The sequence below is a fragment of the Anas acuta genome, chromosome 1 (genome assembly GCF_963932015.1).
Source record: "Anas acuta chromosome 1, bAnaAcu1.1, whole genome shotgun sequence".
Lineage (NCBI taxonomy): Eukaryota > Metazoa > Chordata > Aves > Anseriformes > Anatidae > Anas > Anas acuta.
The window spans coordinates 22,324,948-22,344,079 of NC_088979.1; the positions used below are offsets into that span (position 1 = coordinate 22,324,948).

At 41.1% G+C, this 19,132-nt stretch overlaps 1 protein-coding gene across 3 annotated transcripts in view; it reads left to right on the plus strand.

The window, feature by feature from the left end:
• MTUS2 (microtubule associated scaffold protein 2) overlaps nt 1–19,132 on the plus strand; it is a 274,429-nt gene that overhangs the window by 193,234 nt on the left and 62,063 nt on the right. For all 3 annotated transcript variants that reach the window (XR_011093125.1, XM_068672307.1, XM_068672313.1), the window contains one exon: nt 13,696–13,857. Coding sequence is in view for 2 of the 3 variants with exons in the window: in XM_068672307.1 (XP_068528408.1) it covers nt 13,696–13,857 (162 nt within the window). In the remaining variant the exon portion in view is untranslated. The remainder of the gene's footprint in view (nt 1–13,695; nt 13,858–19,132) is intronic.

The window sequence follows — 19,132 nt, forward strand, 5'->3', positions numbered from 1 at the left end:
GCACTCGTCCAGTACAGACACTGTTAATTAGATGCACCTGCAGTACAAAAGGCATTATACGAGTTAGTATAAAACATTACAGACCATACTTCTGACTGTACTTTATGACTCCTTAACTTAATTCCAACTCACCCGCCCACACTCTAATATATATACACTTTCTTAATCCTGTTAATAAGTCCAGGTATCTTCAAAAAATTCACTGGGATTTAACATTGTACAAAATGAGAAGCTCTCCTACTTCAATAAGCCATGCACTAAGTATATGATTAAAAAGCTTTCATTTAAGTAGTCCCTTCAAGGTCTTAACTACAGGAGAATTCATACAGAGGTGAAATTAATAGGATATTCCTTGTTAATCTTGCAGTTCAGTTTTCACATGTCAGAGGTGGACAAGTGAATTTATCTTCAAAGGTCCTAATTAGGGGAAAAACATCAGCAAGGGTGCATGTAATTACGTCTCTTTGGAACATCAAAACCTTGCTTCTTAAAAATGATGGATTTAGAAACATGACCTTACAAATAGAGACTTCTTGCAAAATTTAGTTACCTCTTTCCTCCCTAGTCAGAGCCCTAAATCCAACCAAGTGCCCAAACACTTAAAAGACCATGGCCCGGAAGCACTGAATAATCCCAGGGGGCCCTCATGGATATGAATATGACAGAACACAAAGTCCTAATTTACCAACTGTGATTTCGAGTTCAAGTTACTGCCTACTAATCATTGCCTAATTTGAAACGACCTAAATCCCTCACATCCTGGCCTTGCATTTTGTAGGCAGGGAGCCTCAGGGTTTTCAGCTCTGCTGCGGGTTGCTGAAAGCAAGCAGAATCAAACGAGGCCTTCCCACTTGTTTTTAAATAGCATTCAATGGGTGCTTTATGACTAACTAAATATTATTCATGACAAATCTTGAACACTTTTGGTATTCAGATTTGGGTAAAGCCTGGCAGTTAGTTTTAAACAGCCAGCTCCAAAGGGAATTGCGTCTCCTTTTGACAGAGCTGGAATGATCCTGCAGGAACCTGAGGCCAGTCCAACCAAGCCAATGTCAGAAGTCTTGGCCAGGCCAGGCACTGGACAGCCCAATCTACACAGTCATGCTAGTCATGCTCTCCACTCGTAAAGTGTGTCCCTTCAGAGAGGATGCTGTGCTATCCTGCTGATGTAGCTGTTACTAGGTAATGCAAGCAGAGGCTGTCGGAAGGGCTGTAGAAAGTTGATCTGCCCTTGGTTCAGTGACAGGCCCACGGGGAGCTCAGGTGGCGTGTACTCACCCTTCTCCTCTCCTCCTGACTGGGTACACAGGAAAAGGATGATGATATCCTAATTTCACTACAGACCATCAGCTACAAACCATTAGCCTCCTCTCTTACTGAATTCAAAGTTTTGAGAAAGGGAACATTTCTCTCAAGATCAATGGTTTGTGTGAATGACGCTTGGTTGTCTGCGCCTGACCATGTCCTAACAAATTAACACAGTGTCCTGACTAAAGCACCATCCAAGTTATTTTCAGGGAGGCCTGAAAGTATTGTTCTGACACAAAAGAATTAGGATGCTCCACCTAGGCATGTTAAAGGGGAGTGGCTTTGCTGTCTTAAAAATGAAGAATTGTAAAATTTCTGGAAATTGCTGGGACTGAATGCTTGTAACAGACCAGGAAGGTCTTTTACATACAACTGTGTTGTTTTAGAACATCAAATCCTTTATCAAGCTTACCAGTCATTTTAGTAATAGTATCAGTGTCCAACCCTAAAGAAGTTTTTATCTGCATGGCTTGGTATTATATCACATTAAAACGGATGATGCAGCTATGTGTCCAGCCCGGCAGCAACTTGCCCACTGATGCAGAAGACCAGGAAAGGTTTAATGACCTTTTTGTAACTTGTGTAATTTCAATACCAGCAGCTAGTACTAGTCCAAGAAACTGTGAAGTTTTTGCCAGTACTCCTAGATGTATTCATTAGCCTCTTGAAGTAAGAGTTATATCCACAAATCCCCTCTGGTACCCTAAAGTATCTTCAATTCAGCATCCTTTGACTTAAGAGTAACTATACATGTAGCTTTAGTATAAAAGTAGCAGATATAATGATGTACACCAATGACATGGATTAACATGGTTCCTCCTGACAGAAGCCACTTGCTTGGAGAAGACTCCCCAAATCCAAGGTGCATGGTGGGAGCCTGAAGGTGTCGCAGTCGGAGGAGAAATTTCACGTCTGGCTGTCCAGACTGAGTTACTTCTCTGAACTATAGATTTCCATCTCCTGAGTAATCAGATTGGTGTTTTCAATTTTTACAAACCCAGTAAAGAAAGTATGTCTAGAGCATAAATGGTAATATAATGCCATCATTTATATTACAGTTGTCTGAGCAAATAGTGGTGTATAGTCATAATTGAAAGCCTGGCATTGGAAATCAGGGTTCTTTGTTCATTATTCCCCTTTCACTGTTCTACTCTTGGCTCTAAGCTTATAACTCTGTGGAAATTACTTCTACATGCTTCAGTTAAATGGGTTTACATGTTATTACTTATTAGTAGCATTTATTAAATAAAGAGAAGCTACTAACTTGAAGATTGCTCCTGCCAGTCAGTAAAATTTCAATAGGAAGGGAAAAAGGAACTGTAGAAGGATCAAATGAACAAAATGTTTGGTACCTTAAAAAGTAATAAATAAATAAATGTTTTTATTCTATAAAAGCACTCACAGCTTTTAGGAACTACATCGTCTATGTACCCTCTGTAGGTTTCAACACAATTTTGATTTTATATACTCTTAAGAGCTTTCATTTTATGAAATAAATGCAATTTAACATCTGTTCTCTCCAAAATACTATGGACCAACTGGCTTAGATGATTCCAGTGCACAGAAATATAGCTAAAACACTTTGCAAAACTTATTTAACTGGGTAACTGGGTCATAGTATTTAGTGCTGCTGACTTGTGGAATAACTGAATTTTGTTCAAAAGCATCTACTCAAGGCATTATTTTTGCAAAGATGAGGAAAAATGGTAATAGGTCACACTGAAAAATGAACACAGTCTTCATGGATAATGCCATTTGTAAAAGACACCTGTTTTGCATGTGGTTTTCTCTCTCCAGGTGTTTTTGAATAGTAGTTTTACTTCCAGGCTCCTCATAATTGACGGTATTTATTAAAAAAATAAAATAAAAATTAGTTTGATCAAATTGGTTAAGATGTTTTGTAAGGAAAATAATCCTTAATCAGCAGAGCTCCACAAGTCAAGCTTATTTTTGGAGACTTAAAAGTCAATATATTCAGTGCTTGTGGAAAAATAAAGCTGTCCACTGAAACTTGCTTCCTGACTGCTGAAACTCTGGAATACATAATGATTTTTCTCAGAAGCTTATTTTTACAATAGATTTTTTCCTATATGACATCTAAAATAAACAAAAATACATCTCAAGACATGAGCCAGCACAGAGCAGCACAGCGCATGTTGCACATTACTTCCCAAGAAGCTCATAAAAGTTAACTGAGAAAAGCAGGTACTCATATGCTATCCAGAAGTAAACAAGTGCTCACAGTGGATATTGCCTACCTGAGCTTCAGTAAGGCCTTCGACACTGACCCCAGTAAGATCCTCATAGAGATGCTGTTGATGTATGGGCTGGATGAGCAGACGGTGAGGTGGGTCAAACAATGGCTGAACGACCTGGCCCTGGGGGTAATGGTCAGTGGTGCAAAGTGTACTTGGAGGCCAGTGACAAGCAGAGTGCCACCTGGGTCAATACTGGCTCCAGTCCTGTCACCAGTTGACCTCCAGAAGTCAACCTTAACTATTCTGTGATTCTGTGAAGTGATGTTTCTTGACAAGTTCATACTGCTAGAAGGAAAATTTCCAGTAGGAAATTTCAAACAGATGAAAAATGTTGAAAACATCTAATGGTCCAACACCTCTCATTTGTACTTATCCTCACTGTACGAGATATACCAGGGTGAAGGGACAGGAATATGTGCCCACTGTGCCAGCTTTTGTTGTTCTTGGTCTGAGGTGTGGCAGATATTTTGTTTTAGAAATCAGGCCCTGATTCTCATTTTAAAAAGACCTGAGAGTGGCTTTGTGCACCTCCACTCCATGTGCTGCTGCAATCTGTGGTCTTCAAGAACAGAGCAGAGCTGTGAGGCCTGAATCCCCCCTCAGTCTTGGCTGCTATTGGGACCCATCTCATCTCTTTGTCCCCAGAGGAAACACACAGGAACAGCTCATAAGTCTCCCATCTTCCCGTGCTGCTGCTGGGGTTTCACAGGCTTCTTCTGACACACAAGCACTCAGTCCTGCCCCTTGCATTTCCATGGGGAATTATGCACCTTCTTGAACATGAGTGGTGAGGGTTCCTCTGCCTTTTCCCTTGCCCACTAGAGCAGAGGGGCTCATCTCTAACAGGATGGATGATTGCACCCACTAAGGATGTGGGAGAAGGGGGCTCAAATGGTGCAGGTCAGCCAGGCTAACTCAAGCTATTCTACAAAAGGTGGGCAAAGATTTTCCTTGAACAGCATGTTGTTCATGAGGATGCGTATGGTCTGAGAACACTGACTGGCTGCTCTGAGAAGCTTAGGTTCCTCCCTGCCTGTCTCCAAAGCACGGTGCAGCTTTGGTGCCTGGCCCCACTTTTCTCCTCCAACCAAAGCACTGCTCAGCATTCACGGGAGGCTCTGTTCAGCTGCTTGCAGGCCTTCGTACTCTGAAATGGAGACATCTGTTGATTTGAATCTCCTTCAGGGCTGAGAGGGTGATTAAGTCTACATAATGTGTGCTGAATTTGAATGTGAATTGAAATAGGAGTTAAGTTCTTAAGCAGCTTTGAGGATCTGTGCCTGGGCTCATAAAATTCAATTAATTAATGACTAACTGGAGACCCTCTAGGGCTCTTCTATCTTTGAGGTTTCAGTATAGCATCTCCCCTCCTGGACCCATACTGCATGCTCTGAAGGCATTGTTATGCCAAAGGAAGGAGGCAGACACATTTACTAACTCTTTAATCTATAACAATTGCATGTAAACTGTAGCACACACATTATTGTGGCCTGGCAGAGAGGATCAAAACTGGGTGCTACCAGACCTTGCACACTGACAATGGTTAGGGCATTGTTTAACCTCTCCTAGTCTGGTGAACTGTGGCATCCAGCATGGATAGCTAAAGCTGATGGACATTCATTAACATTTTTGGAATGCCATTAACATTTTTACCAAGGATTATACCCCTTCTAACTTTCCAAATATGGTACTCCACACCAGTGCTCAAAAAAAAATAGAAGCAGCAATTCCTGGAAAGAGGCATTTATTGATGATATAATGCCCACAAGTGTCAGCAGATGTTATTCCTTATAAAAAGGCATGTGGCTCTAATTTGGCACTTCTTGCTATCAGGAGGAACTTCTTGCAGAGCAGATGTCACTTCCATTCCTATCTTTCGGGGAGGGGGGCTGTGCCCTGTTAAAAATGGCACACCAATTTAGAAGTAGGCATGGTGCCACTGGAGCAGATGGCTATGAGCACAAGTCGTGTTATAGAACTGGTGTTTGCAGAAATGTGAATGCTGGGGCCAAAGTCCTACCCAGGAACATCAAAATGTTCCTACCCAGGAAAAAATCCATCTAAGTAGGTTGATACATGCTAATTAATGCTTTAGTACTGGTAGAAATGGATGTTGTCAGTACCGCCTTTATGGCTTTTCAAGCTTTTGGGCAACCATTGGTGATCCCAGTAGCCATTTTGGGAGCTGAGGACATTGGAGCATTGATGTGTCCTTGGGCAAAAATGCTGCCTGTGCTTGGTGTTACTGCAACAGCTCTGCAGTGCTTGGGAACTGTTGCAGTGTGGAAGACTGCTCTGCTGGGCAATGAGGAGGAGAGGTGGCTCTGGACCTGCATTAACCCATCCCCTCTTTAAGGCAGTGTATGACTCTCTACCACCCAAATATCTGAAGCAAAACTATGCTTCCGTGAAAAGTATGTGCTTTTTCTCTTGCTTTGATGTCAATGCTCCAGTTGCTCTCACTGGGACAAAATGCAGTATTTCTTAGAAGTTCAGCCTTCATGAAAAAGCTCATTTCAGTAAAGTAAATAAACGTGATATTGAAAATGTTGTTTAGATATAGATACTTATTTTCTTTCCCAAAATGAACCTGCTGAATTTAAATGTTAAATTGATATGTAATATGTTCTTCTTAATTTGTATCTTCAAGTAGAGCTTCCAAAAGCATGATGAGTACTTTATTGCTTTGAAGTGTACCTCAGGCATTAAGAACCAGCCCCTTCTATAACTAATTGTCAGGCTTCAGTGGCTAAATAATAAATCAGGTGACTCTTATCTGATATGATTGAAGTCTTCATCCATATGTCTAGAAGCTTACGGCAGATGTTTCTCTCTTCTCAATTAGACAAGGAAACATTTTCCCCACATGTAGTCCTGCTTCCTCAGCTTCTCAGGGTACCACACAAGATACTTCACCAGGGTATTCATGACATGAGATGTTTCTTGTCACTCCGATCAGAGCTGTACACTGAAAAAGGAAAGTTTTCAGGAATGATCTGGTCATGAACAACCTTCTTATTCTGGACTTTTCACCTGTGCCAATTCAGCTCCAAGGTGTTCCGAGAGATGGCCCTTTCAGAAGGTGGTTTTTCAGGCCCATTTTAAAATGTCTGCATACTGCAGGTAACCTTGGAAGCATTCCAATAACCTTATGTTACCATTTCTGACAAATATTGTGATTGACCAGCAAAACATTTTGCTGCCTTCACTTTATACTCTGTGGGGCTTTGATTAACCAGCTACACAAATGAGCGCAGCTAGCCAAGCAGCTGTGCAATCAGCCAGTGCTAGGCAGAGCTACCAGCAACATATGGTGAAATTTTACTCCATAATAGAATACTCATCTTGCCTGGTAGAGTTGTAACATTTCCCAAGAGCCCCAGTAAGACGTGCTGAGTAATCCAAAGTGTGGCACAGTCAGCAAATTGTCTGCAGTTTCAACTAATAGAGAAAGAAATTTTATTTCGTGGTGAAATTTTCACCTTACCCAATGAAACCTATAGCACTTCAGCAGGGAGCGGCATGTAACTCCACTCAAGTAACAAATCCACTTAACTGGCTCCTAAAATATGTATTTTAATTGGTGAGATGAGATGAATAAGTTAGTATTGATACAAGGAAGTGCATCAGCAGAAGGTTTTATTTTTACTATCTATTATGCATGAAGGACACTGAAGATAGGTCTGTGCCTCAAAAAATAATCTAGATTTTAAAAACTCAGAGTCATCAAAAACAGTAAAACTTGTAAAAGAGGGAATTTCAATTCCATGTCAATATAGAGAATCAGATTATCCATTTTGTTTATTTCTACTGAATCAATTACAGAAGCACCACAAAGCTTGATTGTTCCTACCACATTGTTGCAGACCAGTGCATATTCCAGTTGAGCTGGGAAGGCACAGCCCAAAGGGTGTCACTAATCATCAGTGCCGGTGGGATCATCTGAACAGCCCAAGGGATCATGAGATATGGGGAGGCACCATGCTCCTTCCCCTGATGATATAGGGGCTGTCTCAGAGGTACCCTCCTGCACTGCAGAGACTCAAAGCCATCTGAAACTCAGGGAGATGGTTCCTGTCCTGACAGGCACTGCAGATCTGGCTCCTTATTTCAGTGGCAGTTATCAAGCTCAAAATTCACAATGCAAGTTTCTGTTCAATACTAAGACTTCTGAAAAAAAAAAAATCATCTTTTATAAAGGCACGTGGGCTTGAACAAGCCTTCTGTAAAATAAATATGATAAGGAAGGTTATTGTTAAGACACCTTTGTCTGAGCTAAAAATATGCAATGGGAAAAAAAATAATTTGAGGTAAGTAAGCTATGTTTAAGGATTATGTGAACATCAGTCCTCATACAGCTCCTTTTTCTGGATAGAACAGAAACCTGTTACCAGCTTGTTCCTGATCTATTGCCCATTTGGCCTTGTGTTTTGGGAAATACCAGGCACTGGCTCGCAGCAAAGACAAAATGACAAATTAACTGGTCAGTAATCTCATCTACTATCATAACTTCATAACAGCACAGTAAGCCCTAAGGACTAATGATCACACTGTACCACTTGGTCAATAGCATTGTTTCAGAGCTGTGCATTCACTTGTGTCTGTTGATGATTACACTGCGAAGCATTATATTGAAATTTACAGCATTGAGCTTTAAAACAGTAACCCTCAAATCAGAGAAATAAAAAGCTCAGCTGGCAAGCTGCAAACCTTGTAAGCAATCTATAAAAATTACCATTTTACAGCTAAAAATTGGAAATAAGTATCGGTCCTTGATTAAAGGATGGGCATATGTTACAGTTTAGTGAAAAGTGTGTCTTGCATTTTAGTTTTAAACATCACATGATTATTCACAGTAGTTTAGACGTTTCCTTTATCATAGTGTTACCCATGGCAGTGATTTAAAATTTCATTTTGAGCTTGTATTTGTGCTTGAAAACTGGGGCACAGAAGTGCAGCCTAGGAAGAAACAGCAACAATAACAAAACAGAGGAACAATATATCCCAACATTTTGCAGGCAAAATATATATATATATAATTTTAGCCTCATTCATCATCAGGTTTTCCTGCTTGCTTTCTGTCTCTCTCTGCTGTTCCCTTGCTGTGTGAACTTGGAGAGCAGCTCAACTCCTTCATCCTTCTGTTATTTGTAAAGCTCATTGAGTCCTGTGATTGGAAAGTGGTTTAGAAATGTTAAGTGGGGTCAGTGCTGAAACAACTAGACATACCTTTGCTGTTATTAAACTTGGCGTCAAGTATTGTCCAAGGGTCTCTAAGACGGAAAGGGCTTGCTATTACTCTGGGTAAATGTTTGTGCTTCGGTGAACATTCATGATGCAAGCACATTCCCAGTGTCTTGGGTGTGATTACAGCTGCAGTGGAGATCTAGCAGCTCCAAGCCACATTTGACCTGCTATGAAGAGCTGGAAACTTGCTGCGTTTCAAAAGGCTGCACATAGCAGCCCATGAGACAGGGAGTTGCAGAAGCAGCTGTGCTTGCGCTTTAATACTCTTTGGGGTCTGTTTCTCAGCAAAACAGAGACCCATAGGCATTGTCAGACAAGCTATTTTTCTAGAAAGGACCTAAGCCCTCCAACAGAAGGAGACTTTATTGCCATCAAGTGCAGGCAGGACAGCTGTGGTGGCTGTGCAGCTCCAGAACGCAGCCCTTCATATTTCTCTCCTCTCAGGGCAAAAACCTGCCCAGGCCACATGGTTTAATTCACATCTCGTCAAACACAGACTTCCCCCAAACCATGCTCCCACTGTTTTGCAGTCGTTATCTATTATCATACCATATTCGATGATTTTTTTGCCAATTTTGTAAGTAATTCCAGAAGAGGAATGGTTCCTCCTAGTGACGCATACAAAAGAGCCTTCCTCTTCTTTCAGGGAAGTGGTTGAGTCACCACCCCTGGAGATCTTCAAGAAACATGTGGATTTAGAACTTGGTAGCATAGTTTAGTGGTGGACTAACTAGCTTAAAGGTTGGATTTACAAGCTTAAAGGTTAGACTAGATGATCTTAGAGATCTTTTCCAACCTGAAGGATTCTGTGATTCTATAATTCCAGGAATGAGTAGCCCCTGAAGCAAGCTGCTTCAGGGTCAGATGGTGAAGGGGACAGCAGTGCATATGGACAGAGGGTGGCTCTAGCCATCTGTGAACCCCTGGGATTTTGGTCATGGTTTTCTCTGAAAACATAGCCTACAACATGTTGCTGGCCCTGACTTCTGCATGTCTTCACTGGTATAACAGCATAGGGGATGAGTGAGTGCAGTGAGTGAGTCTTCAAAAGCATTTTCTTCTTCCTTGTGTTTTTTGTTTGTTTGGTTGGTTGGTTGGTTTTGTTTGTTTTCCACAAGATGAAGAGTAGGATTCATTGATGCTCATAGTTAGGAGGTGTTAAAAGTGAGACTGAATGCCTTTGGCTCCAACAGATTGCTAATGCTCTGTTAAATACTCTCCTACAAAGTCAGCAGTGCAGCTCTGCATAGAACACAGAGTCTGCAAAAATACAGGGCAATTTATGTAGGAGAACACAAATGACTTGCCAGGTGTTTCAAAGGCAAGCAAGGAGTCTCCCCTGGTTCAGGTAAAATGCTAAAGTAGGGGAATATAAAGGAAGAGGTAAGATATGGAGGAGATGTGATCACCTGGAATCTGTTATGCACAGCACATCTGGTGTTTCTCTTCAGCCTCTTACTTAAAAAATAACAACTATAAAGATTCCGGGAGGACTGATGCTACTGACTCACCTGCTGCAAATAATAGCGGAAAACACTACCTCATGATGGATTGATAAGTACCATTTAATGAATAATCTTTCTGATTTTTTTTATTATTTTTTTTTATTTTTTTTTTGTGGATGTTGCCTACCTTGACTTCAGCAAGGCTTTCAACACTGTCTCCCATAACCTCCTCATAGGCAAGCTTGGGAGATGTGGGATAAATGAGAGGACAGTGAGGTGGACTGAGGAATTGAGAACTGGCTGGATGGCAGAGCTCAGAGGGTTGTGGCTGAGTCTAGTTTGAAGCCTGTATCTAGCGGTGTCCCCCAGGGGTAAGTACTGGGTACAGTCTTCTTCAACTTAATCATCAACGACGTGGTTGATGGAATAGAGGGAACCCTCAGCAAGTTTGTGGATGACACAAAACTGAGGGGAGTGGCTGATAAACCAGAGGGCTGTGCTGCAGCCTAGCACTGTCAAGTCTACCACCAAACCATATCCCTAAGCACCACATCTACATGTCTTTTGAATCCCTCCAGGGATGGTGACTCAACCACTTCCCTGGGCATCCTGTTCCAGTGCCTCACAATTCATTCAGTAAAGAATTTTTTCCTAATACCCAACCTAAACCTCCCCTGGTGCAATTTGAGACCATTTCTTCCTGTCCTATCACTAGCTGTTTGGGGGAAAAGCCTGCCCTGCACTCTGTTGCATCCTCCTTTGATGTTGTAGAGAGTGATAAGGCCTCCCCTGAGCTTCTTTTTCTTCAGGTTAAAGAACCACAGCTCCCTCAGCCACTCCTCATAACACTTGATCTCCAGACCCTTCACCAGTTTTCTTGTCCTTGTTTGGACAAGCTCCAGGACCTCAATGTCCTTGTATTGAGGGGCCCAAAACTGAACACAGTACTCGAGGTGCGGCCTCACCAGAGCTGAGTACAGGGGCACAATCACCTCCCTGGTCCTGCTGGCCACACTATTTCTAATACAAGCCAGGATGCTGCTGTTTTCTTGGCCACCTGAGCACATGGCTGGCTCATATTCAGCCAGCTATTGTCCAACACCTCCAGGTCCCTTCCCACCAGTCAGCTTTCCAGCCACTCTTCCCCTAGCCTGTAGTGTTGCATGGGGTTGTTGTGCCCCATTTGGAGGACGTGCACTTAGCCTTGCTGAACCTAAAACCAATTGAACCACTTCTTTTTCATGCCTTTCCCCTGCTCAAGCATGGGTTTCTCTCCACGGGCTGCAGTCCTTCAGGATAAACCTGCTCCTGCAGGGGCTCCTCCATGGGCTGCAGCCTGGAGATCTGCTCCATGTGGGACCCATGGGCTGCAGCCCCCAGCACCTGGCCACAGACACCCAGTACAGCCATGCAGCTTGTCTTACTGAGCACTTTTTTATCAAATGATCAAAAGCTAAATAGTTTTTTCCTTACTTTTTCCTCCTGGCAGCTCACAGCAGGAGGTGCACAGAGGGCTCTCCAGGCCTGGGGGATTTCTGACTCAGGGGACCTGACCAAGTCCTGTTTATCAGCCTTCCCATCCACTCATTTCTTTAATCAGCAGACTTTGCACACTGTGTTTTGGACAGCAGAGGTGTTTGTAGCTAGCTGCATTTCATCTTCAAGACCTAGAAAAGCTTTTTAATTTTTATTTTTTTCTTTGTAGGAGTTCATGTAACTCCCTTTGGAACCTCATCCTTCAGCAAGACAACTTCAGATTTGTGAACTGAAACATTTTCTGTATAATAAATTTTACAGTAGAGAGAAAAGATAGGCATATGAGGTTTCAATTAAAGAGCATTTGAACTGCATTTCTCTGCAAACAATAGGAATAATTTCCTCCTCAAGGTTAGCATTTCTACAATTTAAACTTTAGAACAAAGAGCCAAGGAAATAAAAGAATTTCTACACGTGGTGCTACCCAAGCCACAAGTGTGACTGCATATCCAAGAACATGGAGTAACTCTGGAGGAGGATGCAAACAGACTGAAGGAGACACATTTGCTTTAAGATACCTTGTCTTTGTGCACAGCTGCAGAGCAGCCTTGGCCAGGCTGGACCAGCCTTTCTGCTGACATGACTGCTCAAGTCAGCAGTGTTTCAGCAGCAGACGACTCGGCACATGGTCTTTAATGGCTGTTTCACAGGTCAAAAGTCTTTGTAATTTGGGTATAAAACAACTGTCTGCTTTGCTGAGGGGTTGTTATATGTACAGCAGTGTAAAGATGACAAATGTTCCAGGTTTTCCTGTTCCTGCACCGAGTACAGCAGTCTTTTGTTGAATTTTTAATGTGGCTTATTATTTAAGCAAAGGTCAAATGTTTTTTCTAGAAATCCATGTATACTGCAGGTATAATACTTTAAATTATGACCTCTATGCAAGTAGTCCTAAAGACAGAGCAAAATTTAACATTGTTTTCTTAGAGCCAAAAGGTATATTCTTCCTTTGTCAGAAAAGAGGATTTCCTTTTCCAACCTGCACTTTTCTCCTAGTGGATTTTCAGTAAGAATAACAAAAAAAAAAAAAAAAAAAAAAAAAATCTCTCCTTTCTTGCACACATTTAAGAAGCCTAAGTATTAAAAATACTGGAAACTTGGACGTGCCAATTATTTTAATAATGTTATCATTTCCCTGCAGGCAGCACCTAAACAGTATTGTGTTGTATTGTATCTTTTTAAAATAACAGAAATAAAAATTATAGCCCTTTTCTGAAATCCTGTGTATTTCTTGCTACTATCTTTGCTCATTTTCTCAAGTAAAATCTTCATCCTTCTGCAAATGTTCAAGTCCAGACATAGTGTAATCTTTTGCTCTTCTTAAGTTCCTACTCAATAGATAAAGACGACACTCCAACTTTGCCTTTTTCAAATGTTAAGAAAAGATTGATTTCCTTATATCTACAAGGAGTCTAGGATGTGATTATTCCCTAAATGGCAAATGCAGGAGGAAACCGAACTGGTAGAAAAAAGGTGTTGATAGAGGTCAATATAAACTGGAAACCTTGGCAACCAAAAATTCAGTATGAGAATATGATTGAAGTGGATGTAAGAGTTAAGGCAGAATTATTTTTTTCAGTTTACTATTCAAATGTCGGAGTGTAATCTGAGGAAATGCTTGTGGGAAATCTTTCTTGGGTGGGAAAATTTGGTGCAATGCACCACTGAAGCCTGCTATTGCTCTTTACTCTGAGAACCAGAGTAAAGTACTCTGTAAAGTATCAGTACTCTTTATTCCTGTGTAACCATTTGTACTGGAGAAAATCCATGTAACTTAGTCCAAGTTGCAATGTGAATATGTTTTTGTAGATTATAATTGCTAATACAAGCTTGGTCTGCATGCCACAGTTCACATACATTTTTTATGAACTTATAATTAGGGCAATTTTGGTCTCCTGCAGGTTCCAGCTTTGCAAATGAAGAGCAAACCACTCCTAAGGCATCTGCACCTTCTAAAGATGTACCCAAGGGTAGCAGCAAGAGCACAACACAGGTATCGAGCAGCACAGCGACTCCACGCAGGAGCTTACTTCCTGCACCAAAAACTGCCACTGCACCTGCTGGTAAGTGTTCCAAACTTGTGTACCTGAAATACCATCTGTCTTAGCCCAAGAAATACAGAAACCTTATCATGATACTATTTTACTGCTTACTCACTTCGTTTTCATGCCATTATTGGGCACATTGTCTAAGTGCCCAATTTGCTGTAGTTGCCATTCTTGTCGTCAGGACAGCACAAGAAGCTAAAAGTCTTTGGTTCAGCGCAAGCACTGCTCTGCAACAGCTAAAACATCAGTGTGTTATCACACAACTGAAGCTGGGAAGGAAAAATCAGTACAAAATATAAGACAAAGACCTTTTGCACTACGAGTTTTGGTCACCCGGTTTCCAGAAAGATTAACTTGGTTGAAACACATGCAGAAAATAACTTACTGCTGTAATCAGTAGCTTGGAGAATCTGGCAGGGAAGATGAAGCTGAAACCCTTTGTCTTTGGTAGTCCAGCTAAGCGAAAGTCAAGGGAGTGGGCTGTAATATTTTGTCAATCACATTCAGGAGTGACTGTCTCTTACTGTCAGAAAACTGTTTAGCTCCATCATCTACACTCACTAACTGGGAAACAGACCAATCTGTCAACACAATATATGGATTTCTGATGACTTTTTTTTTTCTTTTTTGCGTTTTTCTTTCTTTTTTTTTTTTTTCTTTTCCTGTGATTTTTCTTTCCTCTCTGATGGACCCTAGCTAAGTTGTGTCATTTCAGGCTACAGCAGTAGTTGAATAGTATCAGATTTGCACCTACATATCTCCAGAAAAAGCCTTTCTTTTCCAGGTAGTGATAATGACATGATAAGCTTTAAAGGGCTATTTCGAAGTTTCTGTAGAGAAACTTTTCTGGCCTCCTTTTTTTTTTTTTTTCTTTTTTTGCTACAAGCAAAAAGACTGCTAGAAATCCTGTGCCTTTTACTACTTCTGTAGCTTCACAAGTGAGTCATTGCCAGGGAGGTTTCATTGTTGGGGCACTGCCATGAGCTGGAACCAGAGCATTTGGTATGCGATCATGCTAGTGTGGACATGCAAAATCTAGTCTAGGCAGGACTAGCTAAATGGCTCAGGCTGTCATCTCTGAGTTTGCACAGCTTCCAAGTCTCAGACCCACACAGAAGAACAGAAATTGCAAAATAATGCAAACCAATATTGATCAAGAGGGAGGTTTCCAGAAGAATAGATGGTTTGCCATCACATTGGGGAAAAGAATTACTGAGGGTGGCTGAAAGCTACATTTTACTTTTAATTTCAGTTTTTAATCTATGAAATTGTTTAATTTATGAAACAAATGACCAATCTAGTGCTAGATTTTAATTCCTCTAGAGACAAATCTAAAAAATAAAAGGCAATACAGAATTTAGAATATTATAAAAATTCTCCCATTTTCTGCTATCCAAAGAACTTTTGTTTTCTATATCATCACTCAGTCTCAGTGTACTTTCCTTCAGACCATTTGTTATTCTCTCTGCATGACCCTCCATTAACCATGGGTATGTTTGTTTCCGTGGGGGCACACAAACGAAAACTTCAAGCTGGCCGTGCATGAACTTGTGAGCCTCAGCCCATGTAAAGAGCTCTTACTGCCATACTGTGCCTGAGTTAATAGGCCCTGTGGAGACAAGGCAGTATAGCTCCTGAACTGGATTTACTTCCCTCCAGCCTGCCAAGTGTGATGAGTCCTCGTGTCTGTGGGTGTTTGGGTCCATACAGATGTGCCCTGTGTACTCTTCACTGCTCTGGTGGGCAGGGGCTCCAGTGGCATACCCAGCTTCCTTCCAGCAAGGCACTTTGTGCCAGCAAAGTCTAATCCTGCTTCTCTTGCAATAATGTATGAGTTCTGTCTGCAGATCCCACTGTAATAGGGAGCCCTATAGAATGTACAGTCTTCTCTTTAAATATTGTTTGGACAATTTTGCACAGCTTTTAAATGATGAAGCACAAAACCATCTCCTTAAAATTGAACTCTTCATTAAATTGGAAGGAAGATGCTACAGATCAAATGAAGCAAGTGGATAAATGGCAGTGAAGTGTTCATATTGCTTTGGGCTTTATGATCCCAGGCAAACAAAGGAATCTAACAAAAGCCCTTTACAACTGTGTAGACACCGTATTTTAAATATGTCAGAGAGAGTGCATGGGTGTGCTGAAAAGGCCAGTCTCCAAAAGGATGTCCTGGAACAGATAAGGTCTAAAGGTTGAAAGACTGTTTGTACAGATACTGTGGAAGGTCTGCTTGTACTGCCTTTGCAAAGTGGAAAGAACAACAGCTGGCACAGGCTACCAGTCTGCTGAGCAAGTCTGGCATTGGAGCTGGACATCACAGAGCAGAGGACTGATTAAAAAAAAAAAAAAGGAGCAGAGAGGTAAAATCAGTGTTTCAAAAAAGCTTGAAAAGGTACTAAAATTAATCCACCCCCCACCCACCACGTGTCTCTGACACCTGCATGTTTCCTGTGAAATGAATGCCATGCTCAGGAAGGCAGTCAGCAGCAAAGAAGAAACTTTCACCAGTGCTCCAAGCTGAAAGGAAAGTAAGGGCAGCATGCAGCAGGCAACTCTAAGCAGAGCAGGGATGAAATGTCCTGAAAACAGCAGAAATAATAAATTTATAATATTCTACCAAGCTATCACATAATGGCAGTTGCTTGCACAGAGAATTCAGAGAATAGGAGAGCAACTATGGTGTAGGAAGATGGAACAATATAAGAGAAAATACTCAAGATGTTCTCAAATTAATGGAACTACAGATTACCTTGTTCCTGTGGTGCCCCATGTTGGATGCCCCTGTACTGAAAGTAGTCTTTGTTCTCAAAGGGAATGCAAGTACAAGAGATCCAGATTCAAGTTTTGAGGCTAGGTGTAGAGTGTGACTTTCCTGGTATTTTCATTTAAATACTGGATCCAGCAGCATCTAAGGGAAGATTCAGTGTCAGCAATACATCTCAAAAAAGTCTTAGCTGGACATTGGTTTAGTCTTATGTTTTATCATGTCCATGGTTAGCATACATCAACATTATGTAAAAGATATCCAGCCCTATGATGCCAGAGTAGCCTTAGAGGATAAAAGTGTAGGTGGTTAGCCCCTTCCTGGGAAGGAAGGCCTCAGCCTTGTGAGCCTGCTTGTAGCTTACCTTTTATTTGCAGCTGGCTCATGAGGACAACACCTGCAGAAGGATGATTGGTGAGGCACATGTCTACCTTCCACCTCAGCACAGTTTCTCCACAGCAAAACAGGCAGTAGCCCAGACCCCCATGGAGTCATGGTTGGAAGGAACAAAACCACCACAATTTCCTTTTCCTTTTTCACCCCGTGGCAGAAGAAGCCACTGCACAGAGGCTGTGATGGAGGAGAGAATGATGGTCTCTGCCATGGGTGGTCCAGGGATGAGTGCTGAGTAGAAGATGTCAGCTGGGGGTGAAAGACATGCACTCTCTTTATACCATGTACCCCTCTGTATTTAGTGGGGAGAGTCCCTGCCTCCAGCAGGAAGGATTTCTGACACAAACCAACACCATTGTGAAAGTAAGGCATACATTCCCATAAGAGAAAGTGAATAAATAGCATGACCATGTGGGTGAATCTTGCATTAAATAAGAAGTCACCAGCTCCATTCAGTCAACACTGGAAGGCCAAGTTGTCCCATGAGCAACGCTACCCAAGTCATCCATATAGTAAAACTTTTGAAAAGCAGAGAAAACACAATATCTTATTTGTGCTCTGTGTATGTGGAGAATGGTACAATAGATATCCTAGGTATAATACTCTTAACAATCACCTAGTAATAATTGCAGTAGAGCTTGATGTTGCATACACATTTTATAAATACATACTTCCAACCTCCTGTGCAAGATATCGTGGTTACTAAACTAGGGTTTTTAGAGTGATCCACTGCTACAGCTAAAGTGCACAGACATTATATATGTGTTGTATTCAGCATCTTTTATGAAAGTAAAGAGGAGGGAAAGTATTTCATAAAAAGGATTGCAGTCTTTTAAATACAAAGAAAGTTTCCGAAAGAGTGGAGTGTCAGGTGATGTAAGAAATGCATTTGTATTTCAGAGAGGTACATGATTTTAACTATGTATGAGTAAGAAACAAATTCAAAAAGGAGCATATCTACCTGTACTGATGAGTAGAAAATAACAAAAATCACACTGAAGCTTTAATGTATTAGATATTACCTGAGTAGAGCACCTGTGCTGCAAATTCTCATTAAAAAAAAAAAAAAAAACTTCTCAAGAGAGATTATATTCCTGATATAGCACTCAGCTTGATTGACAAAGAAATTAGACTAGAGCATAGATCACCTTTAATTAATTAAAATGGATTCTTATAGTTGCTGCTTTGCAGTGATTCAGATGATCAAAAAAAAAAACTCTGGCAAGAGACAATAGCAGTGGTAATTCATTGTCATGAAAATTGTTTTGAAAACATGAACTAAATGGTTTTGACTGGTCTATGGAAGAATTGCAGTTAATTAGCATTCAGTGTCTTGCACAGCCATTTTTTTTGTGTGTTATCAGACCCCTTTTCAATTTGCATACTTGTCAACATATAGAAGATGGGAAAACAAAAACAAACAAAAAAAAAACACATTATACTTGAGAGGAAAAACTGAGATAGATCTTTAATTTCATTTAAACTTCTTAACTGTTTTGAGAAATGCAGTGATAACCCAACTAGTGCTTACCATTTCTGTTACTGCTTCATATTCTGTTTAAAGACTTAGGTGGAAGTAGCTCTCCATCTGGAACTTTACACCAAGTTCCACCTTAGAAAACATACAGTCTTCCTCCTTCCACACATTGATAAAAATATGTGATCTTTGAGGCACACACATACTGCATTTTCTGTTTTAAATTTATCTGAAAATGTGGAAATATCTGCAGAAAGAAATGTTCGGAGACAGCAGATGAACAATTTCTCACCCTTTGGGGGATCTGTTTTACAAACCCCATAGTTTAATGGTCACCGTGGGACAATTCAGATTCTAAATCAAACCATGACCTAATTCTGTCATAATTTGGACCCCGAAAAAAGAAAGAAAAAAGAAGAAAAATAAAAGCATGCATATGGCCTGAACCCTCTTCTGCAGTTCCCTTTTCATGCTCAGGTTCTTCTGTGACTGTCTGGGAAGGTCCTAGAGTATCTCAACTTTCTGCAGGCCTCAGATGATCGATTAAGGTGGGTGGAAAAGTAGCTAGAGCATCAGCATCGGGGTGTTGAAATCAGAGGTATGAAGCCCAGCTGGCAGACAGTTATTTTGGCATCCATTAGGGGTTGATACTG